The sequence below is a fragment of the Trichomycterus rosablanca genome, chromosome 21 (genome assembly GCF_030014385.1).
Source record: "Trichomycterus rosablanca isolate fTriRos1 chromosome 21, fTriRos1.hap1, whole genome shotgun sequence".
Classification (NCBI taxonomy): domain Eukaryota; kingdom Metazoa; phylum Chordata; class Actinopteri; order Siluriformes; family Trichomycteridae; genus Trichomycterus; species Trichomycterus rosablanca.
Genome location: NC_086008.1, coordinates 1,659,768 through 1,683,753, shown reverse-complemented (window position 1 = coordinate 1,683,753; position 23,986 = coordinate 1,659,768). Strand labels below are relative to the sequence as shown.

At 44.3% G+C, this 23,986-nt stretch overlaps 1 protein-coding gene across 3 annotated transcripts in view; it reads right to left on the bottom strand.

The window, feature by feature from the left end:
• Positions 1-1,150: 1,150 nt before the first annotated feature.
• Positions 1,151-23,986, bottom strand: part of taok3a (TAO kinase 3a) — a 52,258-nt gene continuing 29,422 nt past the window's right edge. For all 3 annotated transcript variants that reach the window (XM_063017433.1, XM_063017431.1, XM_063017432.1), the window contains 12 exons: positions 23,298-23,391; positions 22,168-22,249; positions 18,149-18,316; positions 16,803-16,994; positions 15,841-15,975; positions 9,181-9,417; positions 8,552-8,680; positions 7,047-7,250; positions 5,900-6,139; positions 4,257-4,469; positions 3,352-3,534; positions 1,151-1,874 (listed from right to left, as the gene is read on the bottom strand). In XM_063017433.1, the coding sequence (XP_062873503.1) occupies positions 1,713-1,874; positions 3,352-3,534; positions 4,257-4,469; positions 5,900-6,139; positions 7,047-7,250; positions 8,552-8,680; positions 9,181-9,417; positions 15,841-15,975; positions 16,803-16,994; positions 18,149-18,316; positions 22,168-22,249; positions 23,298-23,391 (2,039 nt within the window). In that variant the 3' untranslated portion in view covers positions 1,151-1,712. The remainder of the gene's footprint in view (positions 1,875-3,351; positions 3,535-4,256; positions 4,470-5,899; positions 6,140-7,046; positions 7,251-8,551; positions 8,681-9,180; positions 9,418-15,840; positions 15,976-16,802; positions 16,995-18,148; positions 18,317-22,167; positions 22,250-23,297; positions 23,392-23,986) is intronic.

Sequence of the window (23,986 nt, the reverse complement as noted above, 5' to 3'; positions counted from 1 at the left end):
TATCAAATTTCTTCAAACGGGTCGAGTCGCGTCGGCCTTCTGAATAAACACCAAAACGGCGAGACTCGGCTATGACGCGCCTAAAATCTAAAAATCTGTCTTTAAAATATCACTAAAAATGAGTGTGTGTGTGTGTTCGGTTTCCTCACAGTCGTGTCGGGTCGGCCACGCCCGCGCTGAAATTCGCTTCTTTAAATTTGCTGATGTGGAAAATGTTACTGCTGCGTTTAAAACAGTGGCCCTCAACCACCGGGCCCCGGACCGGTACCGCTCCGTGGGTCGTTTATTAGAGATTTATTTTCACTGCTCATATTTCGGGTGTTATTGTCTCATATCACCACTAGGTGGAAGCAGCGTCTCGTTGCAGTAAAACCAGTCTTATATGAAACTGGTTCCTGGTGCAAAAAAGGTTGGGGACTGCTGGTTTAATCCACCCACTGCATGTTTCGGGAGTACCCAAAACCGGAGTACCTGAACGAAACCCACATGGACGTGGTGAGAAAAGAGAGAGTAAGGATCGAACCGTGCAGACGTGTGACGCCACTGCTGTCAGGTCACGTTATAACCGCTTCACATTTGTTTGTTTTTAGGGTCGAATTAGAATTTTTAATATTTGAAATAGAAATAAAATTCAATTTGAAATTAAATTTTAATCTAATCTAATTATTATTTTAAAATAATATTGAAAAAAAAATGTTTATTTACTTTTAATATTTGGAAATATTTTAGGAATTTTAGTGCCAGAATACACGTTATAGAGCTGTTTTACATATATTTATTATTGTTCTAATTTATTTATATATATATTTTTATTATTTTAATCTATACATTTTTATTATTATTATTTATTTTTAATCTATTTTATTTTTGTTCTTTATTTATTTACTTTTTATTATTATTATTATAATTATTATTTATTTTTAATCTACAGTACATATTTTATATTTGTTCTTTATTTACTTTTTTTATGTATTTTTAATCTATATTTTTTATTTGTTCTTTATTTATTTACTTTATTATTATGTATTTTAATCTATATATTTTTCCTTTTACATTTTTATTATTATATCATTTATTTTTGTGTTTTATTTATAGTTATTTTATTTTTTTATTAATTTTTATTTGAATTTATTTTTATAATTTTCTGGTGCTTTTGTTATTTTGACGTATAGCTGTAATTGATCTTTATATATTTCTTTATATATTTATATTGTAGACAAGTTTTAGGGCACCCTGGTAGTATTTATGATGCAGTGATTTATGGGTAGCTTTAGCCTTGTACCGACGCTAAAGAAGCTAACTTCAGACGCGGAGCCGACTGAACACGTGTGAGAAGAGAACTGAATAAATTCAGTGATTTCTGAACAGAATAGATTCATGAAGAGTATCGACACAAACACACCTCCTGCATCAGACGTCTGTATTGCTGTAGCTCCGCCCTAAATCTCTGTTTCATCATTAACACCCAATATCGTCATCGTACGAGAAAGACGACCGGCATCGACGCCGCTGCCAATGCGGATCGCTAATACTCAGATATATCGACACACAATAAGAAAACGTGACCGCGAGAGCGATCCAGGACGCGGTGGGACCTGGCAGCTCCGTCAGTAGTAAAAACTGCACGTCCCGTAAAAGACAGGAAGGAGGCGAGTTTTTTTTTTTTTTGCTTCTCGTTAAAGTCGGACGTGATGGACGGGGTCAGGGGCGTCTCATCTGTAGTCGTCTTTCGGATAATCTAAAGCGCCCAGGTTGCTGAAGCCCATCCTCAGACTCTCCATGTCGAAGGCGTCCAGTTCGCGCTCCTGACGCTCCACCTGGTGTTTGATCCGGTCCGTGCACTCCTTCTGAAGAGAAGCCAGCTCCTCCTCGATCTGAAATAAAAAAAAACGGTACACACACACTAATGAGGTCTAAAAATATTCGGTCGCCTCGATATTCTGCTCATTTCTTCATACGATATAAGGACAAAAGTATCGGGACGCCAGTTTATTTTTTAATTCATGTGTTTCAGCTACAACTGAAACTGAAGCAACTGCTTACAGGTCAAATGTAATAAATTATTTATATAAAGGAAATTTTATGCTTCTGACTGTGCAGCAACAGTTTAGGGAAGGCCCTTTCCTCTATAAAGACATGAAGAAAAGCTCGGTCCTGACCTCAGCCTCACTCAACAGCTCTGGAATGAACTGGAACCCCAAAATCTGCACACATCCATACATATGCTGTCATCTATTGACTAAATTGAGACAAATTCCCACAGACGTACTCCAAAATCCTGTGAGAAGCCTCCTCAGAAGGGCAGCAGTTATCCTACCCAAAAACATCACACAGAGGTCACTCTGTTTGGAACGGGGCGTCCGACAAGCTCACGGTCAGGCGTCCGAATACTTTTGGCCATATGCTGTATGTTCTCATGACTGAATCATGCTGCCCCCTCTAAAAATCTGTCCACGAATGACCTTCTAATTCCTCGATTGACTAGAGATGAGACGGTGACTTCTCTGTGCCCATATGAACAGGGCTGGTTCGACGGCACCTATTAAAAAGTACATGGAACAGTGGTCTGCCACACCAAGGTCAGGAGGAAAACCCAAACCGTCACCTTATGATGAGAGACATTCATGAACAATCAATACAACAGTTCAGGAGGGAACACTGGTGACACTGTCTACAGTCGAGCAAGCTTTAAGTTTAATTTTAAACCTAATTTACATCAAACTAAATAAGAGTTTTATTTTTTTATATATTTTAAAAGTGATATTAAAGAAATGTCTACTTAAAATATTTTAGTTCTAGTTATAGCTGTTTTACATTTATTTTTGTTGTAATTTATTTATAAATTTTTTATTTATTTATTATTTATTTTTAATCTATATATATATTTTTTTATTTATTTAAATATTTTATTATTTATTCATTATTTATTTTTAATTAATATATTTTATTTTTGTTCTTTTCATTCACTTTTTTATTATTGTTATTTATTTTTCAACTATATTTTACTTTTTTTATATATTTACTTTCTATAATTATTTACTTTGAATCTATCTATCTATCTATTACATTTCCATCGGCTTGGAGTCCCTGCTTCAAAATGTGCATCCTAAAGTCTGACTGAAGTTAGATGCCGATGGCACAGTAGCAGCAGAAGTAAGTGGAGCTCGCTCGACTGTAGACAGTATTAGCGTTAACGTTCCAGCAGACCTGTATCTCTTCCTAACATGAAGTGACAGTTTGGGTTTGGTTCCCGACCCTTGCAGGAGACAATTAAACTAGCCCTGGTCATACGGGCACAGAGAAGCCGCCAGCAGGATTCTGAGGTGGGTCGGGTCGGTGTTGCGACGGCACCTTTTGTTCCAGATGAGCTCTGCGCAGCGATACTTTCTGTTCCAGCTTGTGCTGCTCGCGCTCATGTTGAGCCTCCGTCTGCATCTTGATTTTGCTCTGGTAGGCGTTCAGGAGCTCCATCTCCTGCTGAAGCTGCTGCCTCAGAGCCTGGCACTCGGCCTCCTGAGCTTCGTCCAGACGCAGCTGCGGGCACAGGAGGAGAAACAAGTATTCAATCCCTGTAGTTACAGTATAAAATCCACTGACATTCAGCCATGACAAAAATCCAGTCGCGTTTACACACAGCAGTCATGTTTGTCCTTATGAGGGCTCAGGGATCTTTCTGGGAACCGACTGCGTTACCGCGATGCCACACCTGTTACACGCCCCTTCTGACAGGTACAGATCGCTCTTTTTCCCCTGCCAAGGGTGGGGACTCACAGAGTGCAGTATCAAATGCCGAGAGCCACACACTGGCATTCGTGATCAGCCTCCCCCCCTGCAGTATCTCAATCGGTCAGCAGAGGCCGCACTTTCCCCAGCGACCTAAAGGCACACAGCCAATTGTGTGTCTGTCTGGGCACCTGACTGGCTGATAGCAGAGCTGTCTGATGGACTAGAGCTTAGAGTTTGTAGACACCCTTTTCAATCACTGGGGTCAGGTGTTTCCTTCATACTCATTGCTAACAGGTTTATACATTTTTGACAACATATTGGGGAAGGCCCGTTCCTGTTATAGCACGACTGCGCCCCCTGTGGCCAAACCAGGGTCCATAAAGACCTCTCGTTGCCTAACAAGTTCTGTGGAATACTTTGTTGTGGCTCAGTGCCAAAACACCTTTGGGATGAATTGGAATGTGGACTGCGAGCCAAGCGTTCTTACGGAACATGGTTTTTTGGTCGTACAGAGGGTAAAAGGTTCTTACCGCTTGCGAGGCCATCATCTCGTTGATGCTCTGCTCGTACTGCTCGGCGAGGATGGCCAGTTTGCGCGTCTGCTCGTCCTTCAGGGCCTTGAGGACGACCTTGTGTTCGCTCTTGGGCGTGACTTCGAGCTGGTGGTGCCTCAGGGCTTTGTACTGTTTCGTCTGCACTTTGCACGTGTCCTGGAACTGTTTCTTGATCTGCAGCTCCATCACCTGAGAGAAACGAGAGAGTCGGCGGATTATTCCTAACACATAACGGATCTGACGCTTCACTGTGGGGTTCGGGCGGAGCAGGAGCTGGAGTAGATCCAACGCCTGGAACATGATGGAAATCCAAAAACCCTACATGGACGATGATTGGCTATAGTCTGTCGGGTTGGTTCCTGGGGGAGATTGGTCATAACTGATGCAATTACGCCCTCTGCTGGCTGATCGAGGTGCCTGCATCAGGGGCGAGGAATAGTGAAGAGCAGTGCATGACTCTCCATACGTGAGACTGAGCCCCATATGAACTCGTCTCGTGCGGGTTAAAAGAAGCGATCGGTACTGCACACCTGTTAGAGGGGGTGTGTGTTAGTCACGGCTCTCCTCAGTCAGAGTGGAAGTCAGCATCAGTAGAGTGCAATTGGGTCATTGGATATGACTAAATTGGGAGGAAAACTGGGTCTTTTATCTTGAACCAGCATCCTTCTGATGACTAGGGTAGTACCTTAACCGCTAAGCTACCACTGCCCTACGGGCCTTGCTCAAGGGCCCAACAGCGGCAACCTGGTTGTGGTTGGGCTTGAACCAGCGACCTACTGATTACTAGTTTAGTACCTTAACCGCTGAGCTACAAAACAAAGATAAGACTGTATACATTTACATTTTCTGCATTTAGCAGACGATGTACTGTGACAGTATACTGTCTAAGCAATTGAGGGTTAAGGGCCTCGCTCAAGGGCCCAACAGCGGCAAGCTGACGGTGGTGGAGCTTGAACCAGCAACCTTCTGATTACTAATCTACAGTAGTACCTTAATTGCTGAGCTACCACTGCCCTACAAAATGTACATTTTCAGCAGTTAGCAGACCATGTACTGTGACAGTATACTGTCTAAGCAATTGAGGATTGAGGGTTGAGGGCCTCACTCAAGAGCCCAACAGCGGCAAGCTGATAGTGGTGGAGCTTGAACCAGCATCCTTTAAATGACTAGGGTAGTACCTTAATCGCTGAGCTACCACTGCCCTACAAACCAAAGATAGGACAGTTTACATTTTCTCATTTAGCAGATGCTGTACTGTGACCGTATACCGTCTAAGCAATTGAGGGTTGAGGGCCTTGCTCAAGGGCCCAACAGTGGCACCTGGCAGTGGTGGGGCTTGAACCAGCGACCTTTTGATGACTAGTCCAGTACCTTAACCGCCGAGCTACCACCACTGCCCTACAAAATTTACACTTTCGGCATTTAGCAGATGCTGTACTGTGACAGTACATTGTCCAAGCAATTGAGGGTTAAGGGCCTCACTCAAGGGCCCAACAGTGGAAGCCTGGCAGCAACATTTTGATGTCTAGTCCAGTACCCTAACCTCTAGGCTACACCTGTTTCAGAAACTCGCAGATAAAGACGCGGCGCTACAGGCGGATAAAAGGGCGCGGCCGCACCTTCAGGTGTTTGGGCTGCTGCCGGAGCTCGAGCACGTGTTTGCGGTGCAGTTCCCTCTCGCGCCGGTTGTTGTACTCGATCTGGTTCTCCAGCTCGGTCTGGTGCTGCAGGCGGATCAGGTCCATGCGCAGCTTCTGCAGAGTCCTCAGCTGCCGGTGCTCCAGCTCCTGAGTGGACTCGTCCTGTCGGATCAGCATGGCGTGCTCCATCTCCTTCTGAGTCCTCTTCCTGTTCAGTTCCTGTACGGAAAAAGAACCCAGTGGGAGATGGTTACATCTAAGCTGTGTGTTTTTATGTCTGTGAAGTGTTACAGTGGTGTGAAAAAGTCTGGATACCATTCCACAGGGTCCTAGTGCCTTTGTTTTACCTTTACTGTAATCATGTGGCTTTTTGTTTTTACTATTTTATTTATATATTTTCTCCCTTTTTCTCCGTTTAGTCATAGCCAGTTCCTCTTCCACTGTCCGGAAGACCCTGATCGCATCAGAGGAGGGTATGTTCTCCTGACATGCCCTCCCTCCGACGCCCCCTTCTTATCCGCCTGTACTTCGGGATCGCGTGTGAGGTCGGTCTTGCACATGTAGAGTCACGTGCCGATCTCCACGTTCCTCCACTTCTGTACAGGCGCCACGGGCTACAAACCAGGGTCCTTGCACAGTGTCCCTTTGTGCCTGCTAGGGGGCGCTTTTTTGCTTTCTAAAGTAACTACAAGCTAATGGAGCTCAGCCGTGTGTCATACTGTGTGTGTATTATGGAAATAAAGGTGATTTGATGGACGTACAGCAGGTTTGTGGCGTGTTTACGGCATGTCGTGTCGCTCCTAAATAGTTATGTGAAAATTACCGAGCTAAACTGGTTTTCTGGTGGATTTTGCAGCATCTATAGTTTTTAGTAAATATTAATGAATCGTTAGTCTGACAAAATACAGCTTATACTGTTCGCTGCTCTCAGATAACCTGCGGGACATGCCGACGACTGTGTAGTGATGAAGCGTCACTCACGACTCCCTACACAGTCTTAATGACTTCACTCCCTATGGTTCAAATCTCACGTATAGCATTTGAATTCCCGGTGTAGTCCACTTCACCACCACAGGGAACGACCGGGGTAAACCGAACCCACCTTCAGTGAATTAAATGCTCGTACCTCACGGAGCTGCTCCTGTTCAAACTCGTGCCTCTTGATCATGGCTTTGCGTTTGAAGGCTCGGCAGTTCCGATCGTAGAAGAGGCGCTGCTGACTGAGGAGCTGAGCCTCCTCCTCCGCCTGGGAGTGCTGCATGTTCTCCTTATGCTTGGATAGACGCTCCTGCTTCTCCTTCTTAGGAGTGCTGTGGTCCTCGTTCATCTCCTGCAGACAAATAAAAAACACACCCATGTTGGGTCATCATGATCACCCTTACTCCAGGGGTGCCGCAATATTTTTGATGCTTTTTTGGTGACTAAACAACTAGAACACATTCGTTATTCGGCCAAATTTACATTTACATTTTCGGCATTAAACAGACGCCTTTATCCAAATCGACTTACAGTACTGTGACAGTGTACAGTCTAAGCAAGTGAGGGTTATGGGCCTTGCTCAGGGGTCCAACAGTGGCAACCTGGCAGTGTTGGGGCTTGAACCAGCGACCTTCTGATTACTAGTCCAGTACCTTAACCACTAGGCTACAATGTGGATGCACGACCACAAGCTTGTTTATTTGAGATCTCAGCTCTGGTTCCAGCGTGTGTTTTTACCCTGCTGTGCCACCTGAACTTGTTGGACGTTTTATTCCAACATCAAGGACATTAAAGCTGCACACCTCTCTGGGAAGGCTTCCTCAATATTTTGGAATGTGTCTCAAGGAATTTGTGCCCATCTGGTTAAATGAGAACTCTGGCTTGCAAGGTTTTAATTCATCCCCAGAGTGTATAATGTCGTTGAGTTTAGGGCTTTATGGACCTGTCAGACCACATCCATATTCATATTCATGTTGGAATACGGAAAGGGCCTTCCCAAAACTGTTGCTACAAAGTTTGAGGCATATCATTTACTGTAGATACCCCAGTTAACAATTGAAACGATACATTTATGAACGTTATTGTTGTGATTGATGGTCAAAAGTATGTGTGCACCCCCTCCTAAATTATTGATCTGGTTTCGAGTTCTTTTATCTGTGTCTTGTACATACAGTAGCCTAAAACTCACCTGACTTGACTTGAAACAACATCAATCATTAGGAGGGGTGTCCACATACTTTTGGCCATACTGTGTAAGTTTTTCAAACTATGAAAAAATCTGATGGGTAAAAAAAGTTAATCATTGATGTCCTTTAGTTTATTTTGCGCTGTCAGGACCTTTGACCATTTTGTTTGGCTGAACTGGTAAAGTTTAACCAAATCTGTCGGCTTTCAGACACTAACTTGAGTTTTCAGTGCGTCCCATTTATTGTTAACTGGGTCAGAACTGGAACACAAATCCACCAGATCCCTAAACCCCCAACGTTTGATTCAATTCCATAGATAATAATCATGTACATCTGGGCTTTAACTATCGGTCTGTAGACCAGGACCCTCCACAGACATCCCACGACACGCCCGTACACCCCTAACTCGGCCTGTCTGGTTCTAGTTCATAGGAGGAGTTGTTAGAGAACGTCGAGAACTCGGCACCTCTTTGATTTTCTCCTTGCAGAGTTTATACTGCTTCTTCTGGGTGTCCAGGAACGTGGTGAGCTCCTTCTTCTGCTGAGCCAAAATCTGCTGCTGGAACTTCTTCTCATCTGCTCCCGTCGTCCTCATCTGCAAAACCAACCCAACATGGAGAATACGTTTAAATTTATTATAAAATAGCTAGAAAATAGCTGCTCCAGGATTTAGGCGTCGCCAGAGTGGATCGTTCTGGCCCTTCTTATTGTATCCGGGCTTGGGACCAGTAGTGAGAGCGCACTGACGCGTGCTATTACGCTATCAATCGGCTGGGTGTCTAAACAGACATGATTAGCTATGTCTGAACAAGTGGATGGGCCGAAGTCCTGTGATAGATTGGCACTCTGTCCAGGGTGTTCCCGCCTTGTGTCCAGTGGACCTGCTGCGACCCTGACCAGGTTAAAGCGCTTAATGAAACTTCAGTTTCATTCTTTACGTTACAAACTTGTGCTACAGGGGGTCAAATTTGACATAACAAGAAAGTTTGGAGTTAATTCCACAAGCCCACCCCAAAGAAATCTTCCCACTTTAGCAACATCACTACAGGCACCCTCGCCGAGATTTCGGAGATGTATTTCGGTAGTCCTGCTCACCTCTTTATCGGTCTGTATCGCGTGTTTCTTGGCGAGTTTCTCCAGCTCGATGTAGGCGTTGTTGGCCTGCGTCTCCCCCTCCTTCTGCAGCTTCAGCCGGTGCTCGTCCATCTCGGACTTCAGCTTGTTCTCCAGAGCGATCAGCTGCTTCTGATGCTGCCGCCTCATTCGCTTGTACCCCGACATCTGCTCCCGCAGCTCGTTCTCCTGCTCATGTTCGTGGATCTGACGCGTCACCTGAGGAGCAGAGGAACCAGGGTTATGGTAGAACAGTGCCGGCTAGAGATCTGTTACCTGCTGAGATGTCGCTCGCACTCATTGTAGATTAGAATTGATCCAGAACTCTAGAATTGATGTGCGACTTTCTCTTTGTATCAGATCAGATTGCATTTGTTGATGCAGTGGCGCACTGTGTTGATTGCCAACAATTTTCCGAAGTACTCCCAAGCCCGTGTGGCTATATTTATTACAGCAGCATGGTGGTTTCTCATGTGATGCCGTCTGAGGGTCACACGGTTTCCAGCCTCACCCTACATGGACTCTAAATCTCTAAATCTTCTCACATTTGCAGTCTTGCCTTGAAAAATGTTCCACGTGACACACAGTGATGAGCCTCAAACATCGTTGCTTGCCAGACGAGCCTTTGGTGTAAACCCAGTCACGGTCACCCCTCGGGAAATGTGTCAAAATGCTGGAGCTTGAATACTCGCTATAACTAATTCATCTGCGTCCCAACTTTTTTGAGTGTGTTACAGGCATTAAATTCAATTATATTTACACAATACAATGGAGTTAGTCACCCAAAACATTAAAATCATTTCTTTGCTCTTCTGTCTGATAAAGATTCAATAGAATATAAAAAAAAATCAGATTCTTGTTTTTTACTCGTCTTACAAAATGTCCCAACTTTTATTCAAATGGAGTTTGTTCAAAAAGTAACGCAAAAGTAATAAAGGATTGAAAAATGATTGAATTTGGTAATAAAATAATAAAAATATATATATAAATATAATAATAAAAATCTCTAAAAATATTAAATATAATAAATAATAATAAAATATAATAATAAAAAACAAAGATTAGTATGATTATGCATGTAAAATAAAAATATGATAATAATATACTATAAGAATGTAATAATATAAAAATTTAATAATATAATAATATAAAGATTTTATATTATAATAATATAAAAATATAATAATGAAAAACAAAGATTAGTATGTTCATGCATGTAAAATAAAAATATAATAATATAGAAATATAATATAAAAATTTAATAATATAAAATGTAATTATATAATAATATAAACATTTAAAAAAACATTTATACTGAAATAATATAAAAATATAATATTAAAAAACAAAGATTGGTATGTTAACACAAGTAAAATAATAATATAATGTAAAAATATAATAATATAAAAATGTAATAATATAATAATAAAAAACAAAGATTGGTATGTTAACACAAGTAAAATAATAATATAATAATATAAAAATTTAATATAATAATTAAAAAAAAAAATAATAAAAAAAGTAATAATATAATAATAAAAAATATAATTAATAAAAAACAAAGATTAGTATGTTTATACATGTAAAATAAAAATATAATAAATTAAAAATTTAATGATAAAAAAATATAATATAATAATAAAAACTAAGATTAGTATGTTTATACATGTAAAATAAAAATTTTATAGTATCTTCTACACTTTTTACATTTTAAAACATTTCTATTTTTAATCGAAATATTTTTTTTTGTAAAATTTTTGTATTTTGCACTAATTACTGACGCGGCCGAACAGTCACAAAAGCATTTCACCGCCAGCTGTAATGAGTATGACTGTGTGTATGTGACAAATAAACTTTGATTTGATTTAATTCAATTATAAAGCTATAAAATCAATAGAAGTCGCGATAATATTATTAACACGCTGATCTTCTATATTTCAGTTTAGTCTAAATTTCTCCAAACTGATGAAATCGTCCACAAAACCCTCGGCTAAAAATCAGCCGCTCACATCACAGTTCCAAAATCTAAAAACGGAAGCTGTTCAGCACTTTCCCAAAAGTTATAAACTCCAACCAACCTAAACGAACCAACCTGGAAGAAGAAGGGCGTGTCCAGGTCGAAATGCTCATTGAGCTTCTCGTAGCTCCCACCTGAGCTCCTGAGGCCAAACATGTTGGCAAAAGAGGGGATGCGCGAGCTCGTAAAGACTGAACCCGAACTACATCCCGCACCTCCGCGCAGAGCTCGCGAAGAGACCGAGAGAGAGAGGACCACAGAAGAGACAGAGAAAGGAGGCCATGAGAAGGACAAAGGGCGAGCGAGCAGCGGGCTCAGTGACAGACAGACTCTCTCTCTCCGGGCTCTGGCAGGTGTGTGTGGTGAATGAAAGAGGGTTCTCAGAGGCCTGGACCCTCACACAGCGCTTCTCTAGCAGCTAAATGCCATTTAGTACGCCGGTCACACGAGCACGCACCCAACACGTATCAATACCCCCACTGTACCCACACCAGCCCTGACACTTTCTGCCCAGATGCACCCCCAATGCCCCAAGATGCCCAGCGCCAGGCACGTGCGCCGCCATCCCTCACATCTTCCCCAGAAACCTAGGAGACAGTGCCGTGGTAAAAATAACTGTCGGGAATTTTAACTCTGAGTTAAAAATTATTGATCGGTCATCCAGTCAGGCACTATTTGGTAACTATTTACAAAAATATGCATTTATTATTATTAAACCCCCCGAATTTAGCACTCAAGTCCTCTATAATGCCTAATGAGCTTAAAGAATCCATAGAGGTGTATCTAAGGGTGACCTCTTTTTTCTTCTTTTTGAACCCCCCCCCAACATTTTCCCTCCTAATCTAGTCGTATTCAAGTCCCCTAATAATATGTAACTTTTATTGCTGCAACCTCCATATCTGACCGAGAAAGATCATAGCTATAACACCACCCCACCTTTCACCTGCACCGGGCGGGTTCATATGGAGATCCGTATCATGCACTGAACTCCATCACCCCCCGTCTCTGTGCAGCACCATCAATCAGTCACGTTGGTATTTTGGGAGTGTAATGAGGCGTTCATGTGACAACACTGAAGCGGGTGTTACTGTATGACAGGACTTGTGGAAGGACTGAATAGACGAGGACGACCAAGGTGATAAAAGACAGAGGGCACTGGAGAAAACGGACCCATCTGTGGAGCCAACCATCACAAAGCCATGGCCGCAGAGTGAGATTATTTGACTTGGTTTTAATGAAATAAAACAGTAATTCAGCTACGAATTAGTCTGTTTTAGCTGTATAATTATTGTTGTTTCCTTTAAAGGTGAAAATATCGCATAAACATCGGAATTATATGATTTCAGACCAGAGATGGGTCGCACACACAGCGACTTCAGACTCGACTCGGATCTCATTTAAAATGACTCGGACTCGACTCATGACTCGCAAAAAATGACTCGTAAACAACAAGAGTCTCTAGCGTGAGCACGTGTTAACATTAGTTACGTGTGATAATTAACACGTTTTGGCCGTCTTAACCCACAACGCACGCAATGTGTAAATGTTCCAGCCAGCTTCCGGTGTAGTGATGAAGCGTCGCTCCCTACTCCCTACACAGTCTGAAGTTCACTTCATCTGAACATTCTCGTTACCTTTGGATCGGAATCTCACTTAAAATGGTGGAATACCCTACGTAGTGCACTTCACAGGAACAACCGGGGTGAATGGAACGCTCCTACAGAATCGGTGCTAATGATTGAAAGAACCGCTTTCTGAACCAATCAGAGCTTCTGATTGTAATTGTTAGTAAGAAATGCTGTTATTTGCATTTATTCGGTTTGCGTCACACAGGTGACGTGGTAATGAAACGCTCGATCGGCTTTCTAACCACTTCCTGTTTTACTTCACCACCGGGAAAAGTTTGGAGGTTTTTAATTATAAGCACGTTTACAAAATAACGGATTCTATTCCTAATGGGACGCACGCTTATAAATGTAATAGCATCTGGAAGAACAGAAGCTAAGGTAAGCAGCGGTTATGATTGTTTTGCTGTGTTTGGGATTTTGGCCGCTGTGCCGTGATTTATCGAGCGCTTTTGTTCTGTAATGAAAACAAAACGTATCAGTTGAAGCTTTTAACTGGAACCTTCTTGTTACAGAAATTACATTCATTTACACAATGACGACGAAAGTAAAGACACGAAGTAAAACGGATAAATACACTCGCTAATCTGTTGTTGTTTTTTATCTGAATTTACAGATTATTTCTTTATTTCTACACTACATTTCCAATATATGTTTTGTGTAGATTATATTGACTCATGACTTGACTCGTGACTCGACTCGTTAACCATTTTACATTACATTTTCGGTATAAGGCAGACACTTTTATCCAAAGCGACTTACAGAAAACAGTCTAAGAACTTGAGGGTTGAGGGCCTTGCTCAGGGGCCCAACAGTGGCAACCTTGCAGTGGTGGGGCTTCAACCAGCAACCTTCTGATTACTGGTCCAGTACCTTAACCACTAGGATACAACTGCCCTGCCACACTATTGTTGAGTTTGAATGTCTTTTCGCATTCGAGCATACTCTACATGTCCAAAAGTATTTGGACACGTGTTCCAAAAAATGCTGATGTCATTTTACCACCAAAACCTAACCGTCTCTGTTTGTATGCCCCCCTCCCGCCCCCTTCCTCTGCTGAAACAAAGAGAGCTGCAGTCCTCTGTACACGGTGGGGGAAAAACCCCTAAAAACACACACACACGCATGTAACAGGACCTTTTTTTCCCCATTACAATCCTAAAACATGTCAAAATAAAAGGATCGAGTCCGTGTGGTGGGTGCCAGCAGCGCACGGCTGCAGAAGCGCTGGTTTGAGGGTTTGATGGATGGGTCTGAGTTGTCAGACGGCTGCAGTGCACGTGTCTGCCTGCAGAGGGGGCTAAAGCACCACCCAAACCGAACCGGAGCAGGTGACATCACCTCCTAATCCGAGGCTTCGGGGATTGATTATGGCGCCTTCCATTGATCCCAAACAAGAACATCACAACAATGTACAATTACTAAAAAGCAGTGTGAGAGGTCAGAGGTGAAGAGTAGTGACCCCTCTGTACCTTCACCGTAGGCTCGTCCTTCCCTTCATCAACCTGTTCACCTGGCTTTGATCTGAAGACGGGGGAAAGATTCCCCACCTTTAAAACATAACCAGAGGCCTAAAGAAGAGGAATGTGCTTTTACTGCTGAAGGCTCAGTGAGACAAAAGTAAACACACCCCGCTTTATGTGCCTGAATGACGGGACGACGGCGGATAAACAATGTGTACTCGCGTGAGCGCAGTCGTACTGCCTATTGACCACAAACTGTTGCCTTGACAACAGACACAAGTGTAAGTGTGTGTGTGTAATTTCTTTCAGCCTAAATAAAGAACACAGTAGTGGATTAGTGCTTACGATTCTGTATCGGAAGGCTGTTCATACTCTTCTACTTCTCGTCCCAGGCTGTGTGTACGACTTGATCAATTTCTGTGACTGTTCTGTATGTTCGACTGAATGACGGCGCAGATTTTCAATAAAATCAATCCCAAAATTCAGTTCTACCTTCATAATTATAGTAAATCTCCTAAAAATGTGGCAAAATATACATAAAACAACGTAGGTGACAATTTTGGCGGCTGCATAATGTCCGTCATTCAACTATAAGCCCTTTTCAGCAGATGTAGAACAGGTTCCGTTCCAGTTTCCAGTCCACGCACCTTGTTTTTTCATTTACAGCGACTTACAGGGTTAAGGGCTTGCTTAGGGGCCCAACAGTGATAAATGTGTGATATTAAGGATTGATTTGTTTGTTTGGGTTAAATTCATGGCAGGTTACGTTATTCTTTCGGCCCTAATATATTTGGTTAGGGTGTTTGTATCTGAGCCATTCGATTAAAAGATAGGGATAAGTAGGGATTGAACTGGCAACCTTCTGATCACTAGTCCAGTACCTTAACCACTGAGCTACCACTGCCTGAACCGTTTTCACCAAAAATAAACAGGTTCTGAATCAGGACTCTTAAGAACAGGAACCACGATGACGTCAGTAGAGGAACTAGTGCGCCTTCTTATCACCGATAGTTGATCTGTAACAGCAGCACAAATCCCCACAGCTAATCTACACACTCTGTCAGCCTCTTACTACTGTTTACTACTAGTGTGTGTTGTGCAGCACCCCCTGTTGGTGATGCAAACTCGCTTCTAATAAAAACAGGTGCAAACGTGACCCGGTTCTCTGAACAGCACCAAAGTTCTAAGGAGCCTGAACTGAACCAGTTCAAGATGCCAGTTCAAGAGTTATTTTGGTCGGAAAGGGAAAAATCCTTGTTAATGGTTATGGTTAACTTTTACTGGTCGCTTGTCTGTGCCCATATAAATAGGGCCAGTTTGGGCAAGCTTTGCATCACCATCAGCTCAGAGGCTGCCCGGCTGTTCTGTAAAGCTGGCTTGACTGTAAACAGCCTTTAATTCATGAACAGACCGGTTGAAGTGATTCTCAGATTAGATCTTTCAGCATTTGAGTAAAAGTTTGGGTTTTCTTCTTGACCTTGTTAAAAAGACCACTGTTCCATGTAGTGATGATGATGATGATGATGATGACACTCACCAGTGAAGCAGACTTGATGGTAGCGAAGCGTTCCCGGTTTTTATAGTTGCGAGCCTGAGCCCGGTCTGACGAAGAAGGTCGGAGGTCAGAGCGTTGCTCCCGATGAGCGCCGTCATCACGGATAAACTGATGATCCTAAACACACACACACAAGCACACACACACACATCAGTTTTATTTCATTACGTAGTTTATTTTTAGGAAATGTATATTATATAATGTGCAGCTGAACTTAACCAACAGTATTTGGACATCAGAAACAAACTGTATTAAAATAGTGACGTTTATGTGATCTTTTCAGCTAGAACAACAGCCGCTCTTCTGAGAGGGCTTCTCACAAGACTTTGAAGTATGTCTGTGGGAATTTGTGCCCATTTATTCAAAGGGTGGCAGCATTTGTATGTCTGGGCACTGATGTGGAGGTTCCAGTTCATCCCAGAGCTGTTGAGGTCAGGGCTGTGTGCAGGTCGCTGGAGTTCCTCCACATCAGACCGATCAAACCATGCCGACATAGAGCTTGCTTTGTGCACAGGGACACAATCGTGCTGCAACAGAAAGGGGCCTTCCCTAAACTGTTGTTGCAAAGTCAGAAGTATGTAAATTATTTTATATTATTAATTTATTACACCTGTTATAAAATCAGTGATTTAAAAGAAATGATTCTCATGCTTCTCATTCTCAATGGTCAACAGCTTAGGGAAGGTCCCTCCTGTCTCAGCATGATACGGTTTGATCGGTCTGATGTGGAGGAACTCCAGCGGCCTGCGCAGAGCCCTGACCGCATAGCTGTTAAACACAGTGCCTGACCCCACAAATGCCCATCTCATATGTTCCCATAGACACACTCCAATATGAGTGGAACCTGTTAGAGTGGAACCTCACAACCACAGGTGAGTGCAGCGCTCATCAAAGCTGCAGGTATTATTGTGTGTGTGTGTGTGTGTGTGTGTGTGTGAGCAGACCTTTTTATGATGCGTGGAAGACTCGAGGGTGCTGTCGTACTCGGGCTGGGCGATGGCCATTTCGGAGCAGGGGTCATCGTTACACTCCTGCAGGCTGTTGATGCTGCTGCTCTGACTTCCTGTGCTGATGGAGGTGCTGGGAAGCGAGTGGTTACTGCCGACACTGTTCACCTTACAGCTCTGCTCGCTGTCCTGCTCAGGAGTACGGGGACGAGTACGGGGACAGGGGTGGGTTTAGGGGTTGCAGGGAGAGACAGCATAGAGAAAAAGACAAAAAACGGTCAGTTATCGGTCATTTAGTGACACCACGCTGAAACAGGCAGAAGTGCAGCTGTTGGTTGACGATATAAAGACGATATAAATGACGATATAAAGCCGACCCGCCCCGCTAGCACACCAGCGCTGAGATTCTGAACTCCCTGGTTTGAATCTCAGCTCTGCTAGCGGACGGCTGGGCGCCATCTAGCGGGCACAAATGGCAGTGTCTGCAGCAGACAACAAACTGGCCACCAAGTCTGCTGGGTGGGAAAAGATCAGACTTAAAAAAAAGCGGGTGGGGTCTTCAAGCGCTGTTTAAGGACCCTGGTTAGCAGAAGTGGATGAGCCTCGGGTGCAAATCCACGAGGTACGGACAAAAAGAAGGGGCTGAGTGGGCGTGGAACAGGCGAATACACCCTCCTCTGAGGCAATTAGGGATCCTTAGCAGCAGAAGACTAACTGGCTACACTAAATTGGGAGAAAATGCATAAATAATTAGAAAAAAATGTAAAGCCGACCCAAAACCGCTGGCACAGAGGCGGAATGCCCTCAGGACTGGGCGCCAAGCCACTGCACACTTACCCAACCACAGACACCTAACGGCATGTTTTCGGATAATAATCAAGCAGACCCAGGGAGAACATGCTCACAAACTCCTCACAGGAGTCTCTAGGTTGCCCGGAAACCAGGTAACCAGCACCCACATGGAAAAAGTGAGCAAGATGCCCAAAAAAATGCGGGCATCCCTGAGGAGGTGGTGACGATGGCTTGAACGTCAGTGTGATGCGGGTTTGTTGGTTCAGTCATGCGATATAACTGGTTCATCTGACAGGAAGGTTGTGAGTTCATATCCCGGGACTGGTAGAGAGCCTAACCCTCTGCCCTCCACTCTAATGGAGTACCAAGTACCAAAGCCCAGTACCAAAGATTCCAGTTCCAGTACCAAATAAACGAGCTCCAGGACCTTCGACCTTCGGCTTTAATAGCTACAGTAGGACTTACAGGCACTGGAACACCGGGTCTGTGCTTTTTACATTAACTACTGGTCAGGAACCAGGTGAACCAGGTGGATGTGGGTGTGCGCCAACCTCATCGTCCTCCTGCGACTCGCCCATGGGGCCGTTGTGCTTCTCCTGGTACAGGATCTTCTTCATCTTTCGGTACTGCAGGTTGTCCAGCTCACGCACGGCATCCTTTGTCCTCTGGATCAGATCCTCGAGGACTCGCACGGGCCGGTCGCGGCGTACAAAGTCGTGCTAAGAGACAAAGAGAGCGTACAAATAAATACCAACACACAACACACTGTACGCTACACGGCCAAAAGTATGTGGACGCCTGACTCTCAGCATGTACGATACCCTATTCTGTTATTATGGAGTTATCTAGACAGGTTGCACCTCGGTTGCACCACGGCTGAGTTCTCAAGCTATAGTGCCTACACAGACGTGATAGGCTGTGTCTGAGGGTGGGAGGGCTGAAGGGATTCCGTGATCGTGAGTGCGTGACTCTCCATACGCTATACTGCTCTCTGTGTCAACCTGCCTCATTAAGCTCTCCTGAGTTCAAGCTTTCCAGCCACACCAATTACTGACAGGTCCATCAAATATAGATAATATAAAAAATAAAGACTATGCTTTAAGTTTCAGGAAACAGTTTAGGGAATGCCGTTTTCCTATTTAATATGACTGTGGTCCTGTGCACAAAGCAAGGCCCTGAACACCTTTGGGATGCATCAGAACGTCTTTGACTTTCCACAGACACGCTCCCTGTAGAGTGGAGGCTGTAGTAGGTGCCAAGAGGAGGAATGGGCGATGGTTTTGGACTCGCTCATAATCTGGTGTCCACAAACTTCTTGCCATATCGTGTATAACCGTGGAACCTTTTGGTGTTTATATTTCACCGCCGGAATTTTACAGCTTTCCGAACAGCGAAGCACCCGAGCAGAGAAGTGCGGTACTGATACTTCATTACCTCCCTCCCTCTCTCCGCTCGGATTTTGGTGCACCGTGTTGATTTGATTTCTTGCCAAACCATTATTTTAATGAGTGAGCCAAGGGCAACAAGCACGAGGGGAAAAAAACACGGAGAGACGTAAATCAGGGAGAAGACGAGTGTAATTCAGTCGGCTCAGACAGAAGGACACAGCCTCGTCTGGAGCCAGAAGGACATCTTAGAAAGTGCTAGCGGCCTGGCTGACGGCTTACAGGTCGGTCTGTTACCAGATTATCCGTCCGGCTGACCGAGAGTAACCTACAACGAACACGTTTCTAACCAGAAGTGCCAAAAACTGGTACAACAGAGGACAGCTGGTGGTGGCTCCATTACGGAATGAGGTTTGTTTTGCTGGTTCTATGGGACCCCTGGTACGTCTACAAACGTCTCTGATAGGTGACACTCTGTGCCTCCTTTCTGATGAGTTACACCTATTCGTGTCCTGCATTCATTCTAATGGGTTTGGCCTCTTCCGACAGCACGATGTGCCACCAAACACGTCTAGAGAAGCCATATATATATATATATTCATCGATCAGCCATAACATTAAAACCACCTCCTTGTTTCGACACTCACTGTCCATTTTATCAGCTCCACTTACCATATAGAAGCACTTTGTAGTTCTACAATTACTGACTGTAGTCCATCTGTTTCTCTGCATGCTTTGTTAGCCTCCTTTCACCCTGTTCTTCAATGGTCAGGACCCCCACAGGACCACCACAGAGCAGGTATTATTTAGGTGGTGGATCATCCTCAGCAGCGCTGCTGGAATTTTTAAACACCTCACTGTCACTGATGGACTGAGAATAGTCCACCAACCAAAAATATCCAGCCAACAGCGCCCGTGGGCACTGCTGTGTCTGATCCACTCATACCAGCACAACACACACGAACACACCACCACCATGTCAGTGTCACTGCAGTGCTGAGAATCATCCACCACCTAAATAATACCTGCTCTGTGGTGGTCCTGTGGGGGTCCTGACCATTGAAGAACAGGGTGAAAGGGGGCTAACAAAGTATGTAGAGAAACAGATGGACTACAGTCAGTAATTGTAGAACTACAAAGTGCTTCTATATGGTAAGTGGAGCTGATAAAATAGACAGTGAGTGTAGAAACAAGGAGGTGGTTTTAATGTTATGGCTGATCGGTGTATATATACCAAATCCACAGTGAAGTACGGTGGTGGGAGCATCACTTCTGCACACAATACTGGAGCATTACACATCATAGGAAAAAGAGGAACGTCTGAGACTGACTGATGAGAAAACAGATCTACAGACTGAATCATTCGTAATCCCACTACGTTCCTAAATCTTACTGAACCTCGATCTGGACTTCATGGCTGGGTCAGACGGCAGGAGCTGATCTTGGAGCCGCACGCTGTAGATTTAGCGTGTCGGGGGAACAGATCTGTACGCTAAACTCAGATTAGTGACCAAAAAAAATTAGGGCCAAAAAAAGTGGACGGTATTAAAGACAGAGCGTTCGAGATAGACGACTAGAGGGTGTCCTGTCTCTGCTCATAATTATGTGGACATCCCTTCTAATTATTATGTTTAGGTGTTTCATGCCCTACCCACTGCTCACAGGTGTATAAAATCAATTATATGAGGTAAACTAAATGCTTCCAGCTTGTGGTATTGTATGATGAATTTGAACACAGAGCCCTGGGATGATCTGGGATGCCGACTGTGAGCCAGGCCTTCCCATCCATCATTAATATATATATACATATATTTGTTTTTTAAAAGACACTCGTACACAAATCTCACGGAAAACCTTCCCAGAGGAGCGGAGACTGTTAAGGGTTGCAAAAGACGCTGCCATTACGTTTAGCGCTCATGATTTCGGAACGGGACGTCCTCATACTCTCGGCTGTACGGCGTCTGAAAGCTTTGCTCTGCTCGGAGACGTCGAGGGCGATCCAAATTTAGCCGGCGATGGGGTGACGCTAAGCCTCCCGCCCCGCTTCCTCGAGTTTCCTCCTACGGCTCTCATTTGGGTCACGGCGTAGCGGAGGGATTATAATGTGCACGATCACGAACACACACACACGCATTTACACATGTGCACACACACACTTTTATTGACTTTCCACAGATCCCACTGGTACAGGAAACGACTGACTAACATACACGTGGCTATAACGTGTGGGTGGATAACGCGTGTGTGTGTGTGTGTGTGAGTGTGTGTGAGTGGGGACCGATGAGTAACAAGCACATCGTCAGAACACGAAGCAGCCAATGATAGAGTGAGAATTTGATTCATCCAGCACTTCATGTGTGTGTGTGTGTGTGTGTGTGTGTTAAAGCAAGTGACAAATTAAAGGAAAACCAGTAACATGTTCCAGTAAGGTGTAAGAACAACTGGAACAGAACTGGAAAACTAAAAAAGTGTGAGTGTGTGTGTTGTGCCAGCCCACTTCCACTATGATATGGGTTCGAATCTCAGCGGTGCCATCGGCCATGCGTCTACACAAACATGACTGGCTGTGTCTAGGGGGTGGGAGGTCGAAGCCCTGTGATTGATTGGCGCCCCGTTTAAATGATTCCTGCCTCACTACCAGTGTTTCCCGGTGGAACCGTGCCCACCACGACCTCGACCATGATAAACCGTGTTAATCTAGGATGGTGATCATTTTGGAGCTGGCGAGTCATGTGCTTGGGTTGTTTATGTTGTGTGTGTGTGTGTGTGTTGTGCCAGCCCACTACCACTATGATATGGGTTCGAATCTCAGCGGTGCCATCGGCCGGCCATGCGTGTAGACAAACATGACAGGCTGTGTCTGAGGGACGGGAGGCCGAAGCCCTGTGATTGATTGGCGCTCCGTCTTAATTATTCCTGCCTTGATACCAGTGTTTCCCAGTGGAACCGTGCCCACCGCAACCTTGACCATGATAAAGTGGTTGATCTTATCATTATAAACCGTATTAATCTAGGCTGGCGAGTCATGTGCTTGGGTTGTTTATGTTGTGTGTGTGTGTGTGTCTGAGAGTGGGCGACCCTGTGGGCTGAAACATTCGAAAGAGAACAAGTTAGTCATAACCCGTGTGTGTGTGTGTGAGTGTGTGTGTGTGTGTGTGTGTGTGTGTGTGTGTGTGTGCGCTCACCCGCAACAGTTCTGCTGAGGACGGTCTGTCCTGAGGTATTTTTTGTAGGCAGTAATCCACGAAGCTCCTGAACGCATCCGACCTGCACACACACACACACACACACACACACACACACACACACACACACACACACACACACACACACACACACTGGTGGTTAGTATTTACAATATGATTTAAATTGGCCAGAATTATTTGGACACCCACAGTCAATGCTGCTTTGCTGCCATGCCAGCGTCCAATCCTCTGATTAAGCTTCTTGGAAAATGACTGCAGGGAGTCACTACCATTCTGCAGCAAGAACAGTTATGAAATCGGCCTGGCTTACAGTCGCCATTCCGATTCATTACTATTCATTACTAGAGGTCAGTACAGGCCAGTCAATTCAGGATTCACTTTTTTTGAATGACTGGTGGAATCCGCCCGAGTGCTCTAGAGTCCAGTTATGCCGTGCTTTGTACCACTCCAGCTAACACCTGGAATTGTGCATGGTGATCTTATCTCCTGATATACACTTGTGCTGCTTCCTAAAGCAGTTTGGAACCCAGTTCTGTGCACTTCAGCAGTCCTGTTTAGCATTGCAGTCGAGCTGTTGTTGCTCCTGGACGTTTCTACTTTTTTTAGTGGAACATAACCAGGCTGGCCAGGCCGGGACGTTTCTCAGACTGACCTGCTGCCTGCTGCACGGGAGGGTTGGTAGGACCTATTCTATGGTCAGGATTTGTCTATGGAGATTAGGTACATAATGTGGCCAAAAGTATGTGGACACCTGATGATCATGAGCTTGTGGGAGATCCTGTTCCAAAACTATGGACAGTAATATTGACCGGTTCTGCCTCTTCGCTGGTAACTTGTTTGGGAAGCTTTTCCACAAGCGTTTAGAGTGTGTCTGTGGGGATTAGTGGTCATTCTGGTGCAGGAGAGAAGCCCTGGCCTGCAGTAGACATTCCAATTCATCCCAAAGGTGTTTGTTTCTCTTGTTGTGCACAATCGTACTGGAACTGTCCACATACTTTTGGCCAGTGTTAGTGTAGAACAGTACAGACGGTTCATGGAGTTTATTTTGATCGTTGCGTGAGTGAGTGTTTGTGATTGTGTGTGGTGTGTGTGTGTGTGTGTGTACTCACCACTCGTTGGACTGCAGTGTGGGTGAATCGTTCTGAGCGATGTGATATAAGGCACTCATAGCGTTCATGTTGAACAGAGGGGGTTTACGCTCGGCTGTATGGAGAAAACCACACACACACACACACACACACACACACACATCAACACGCTGCTCTACAGCATTTACACCCAAACTGTACAGATCACAAAAGAACAGGTCGTCCTGGTCTAGGTCAGGGACGGGACGGGACGTTACAGTATCTAGGGTGGTTATCATGAAGCACTAGGGTCCCGGGAATCTGGGTTCTAACCTTGTCTCTGGTTTATGAGCATGTCTTTCCATGTCTGTGTTTAAGGGTGGTGATGAGGAATTTAAAAAATGATCCTCAGCACCGGCTCATTCTGGCCCCCAGTGCAGGAGCTGAACCGAATCATGAAAAGGAAAGAAGAGCCAAACTACTAGGGTGAAGAACACAAACAAAATAGCACTACTGAACTATAGAGCGTCAATAATTAGCGCTCTACATTCTGAGCCAAGTGACCCCACAAGCCTAAAAATAGGAAAGGATTCAAGAGTCAAATGCACAAATAAATCAGGGATTCAACTCTGTTTGCTGGTTGACTCGCTAAAACAAAAGTACTGAAACCGAGGAGAGAAAACGATGGGTGGAAGTGCAGCCGTGAAAAGCACGCCAGCTACTCAATCCAC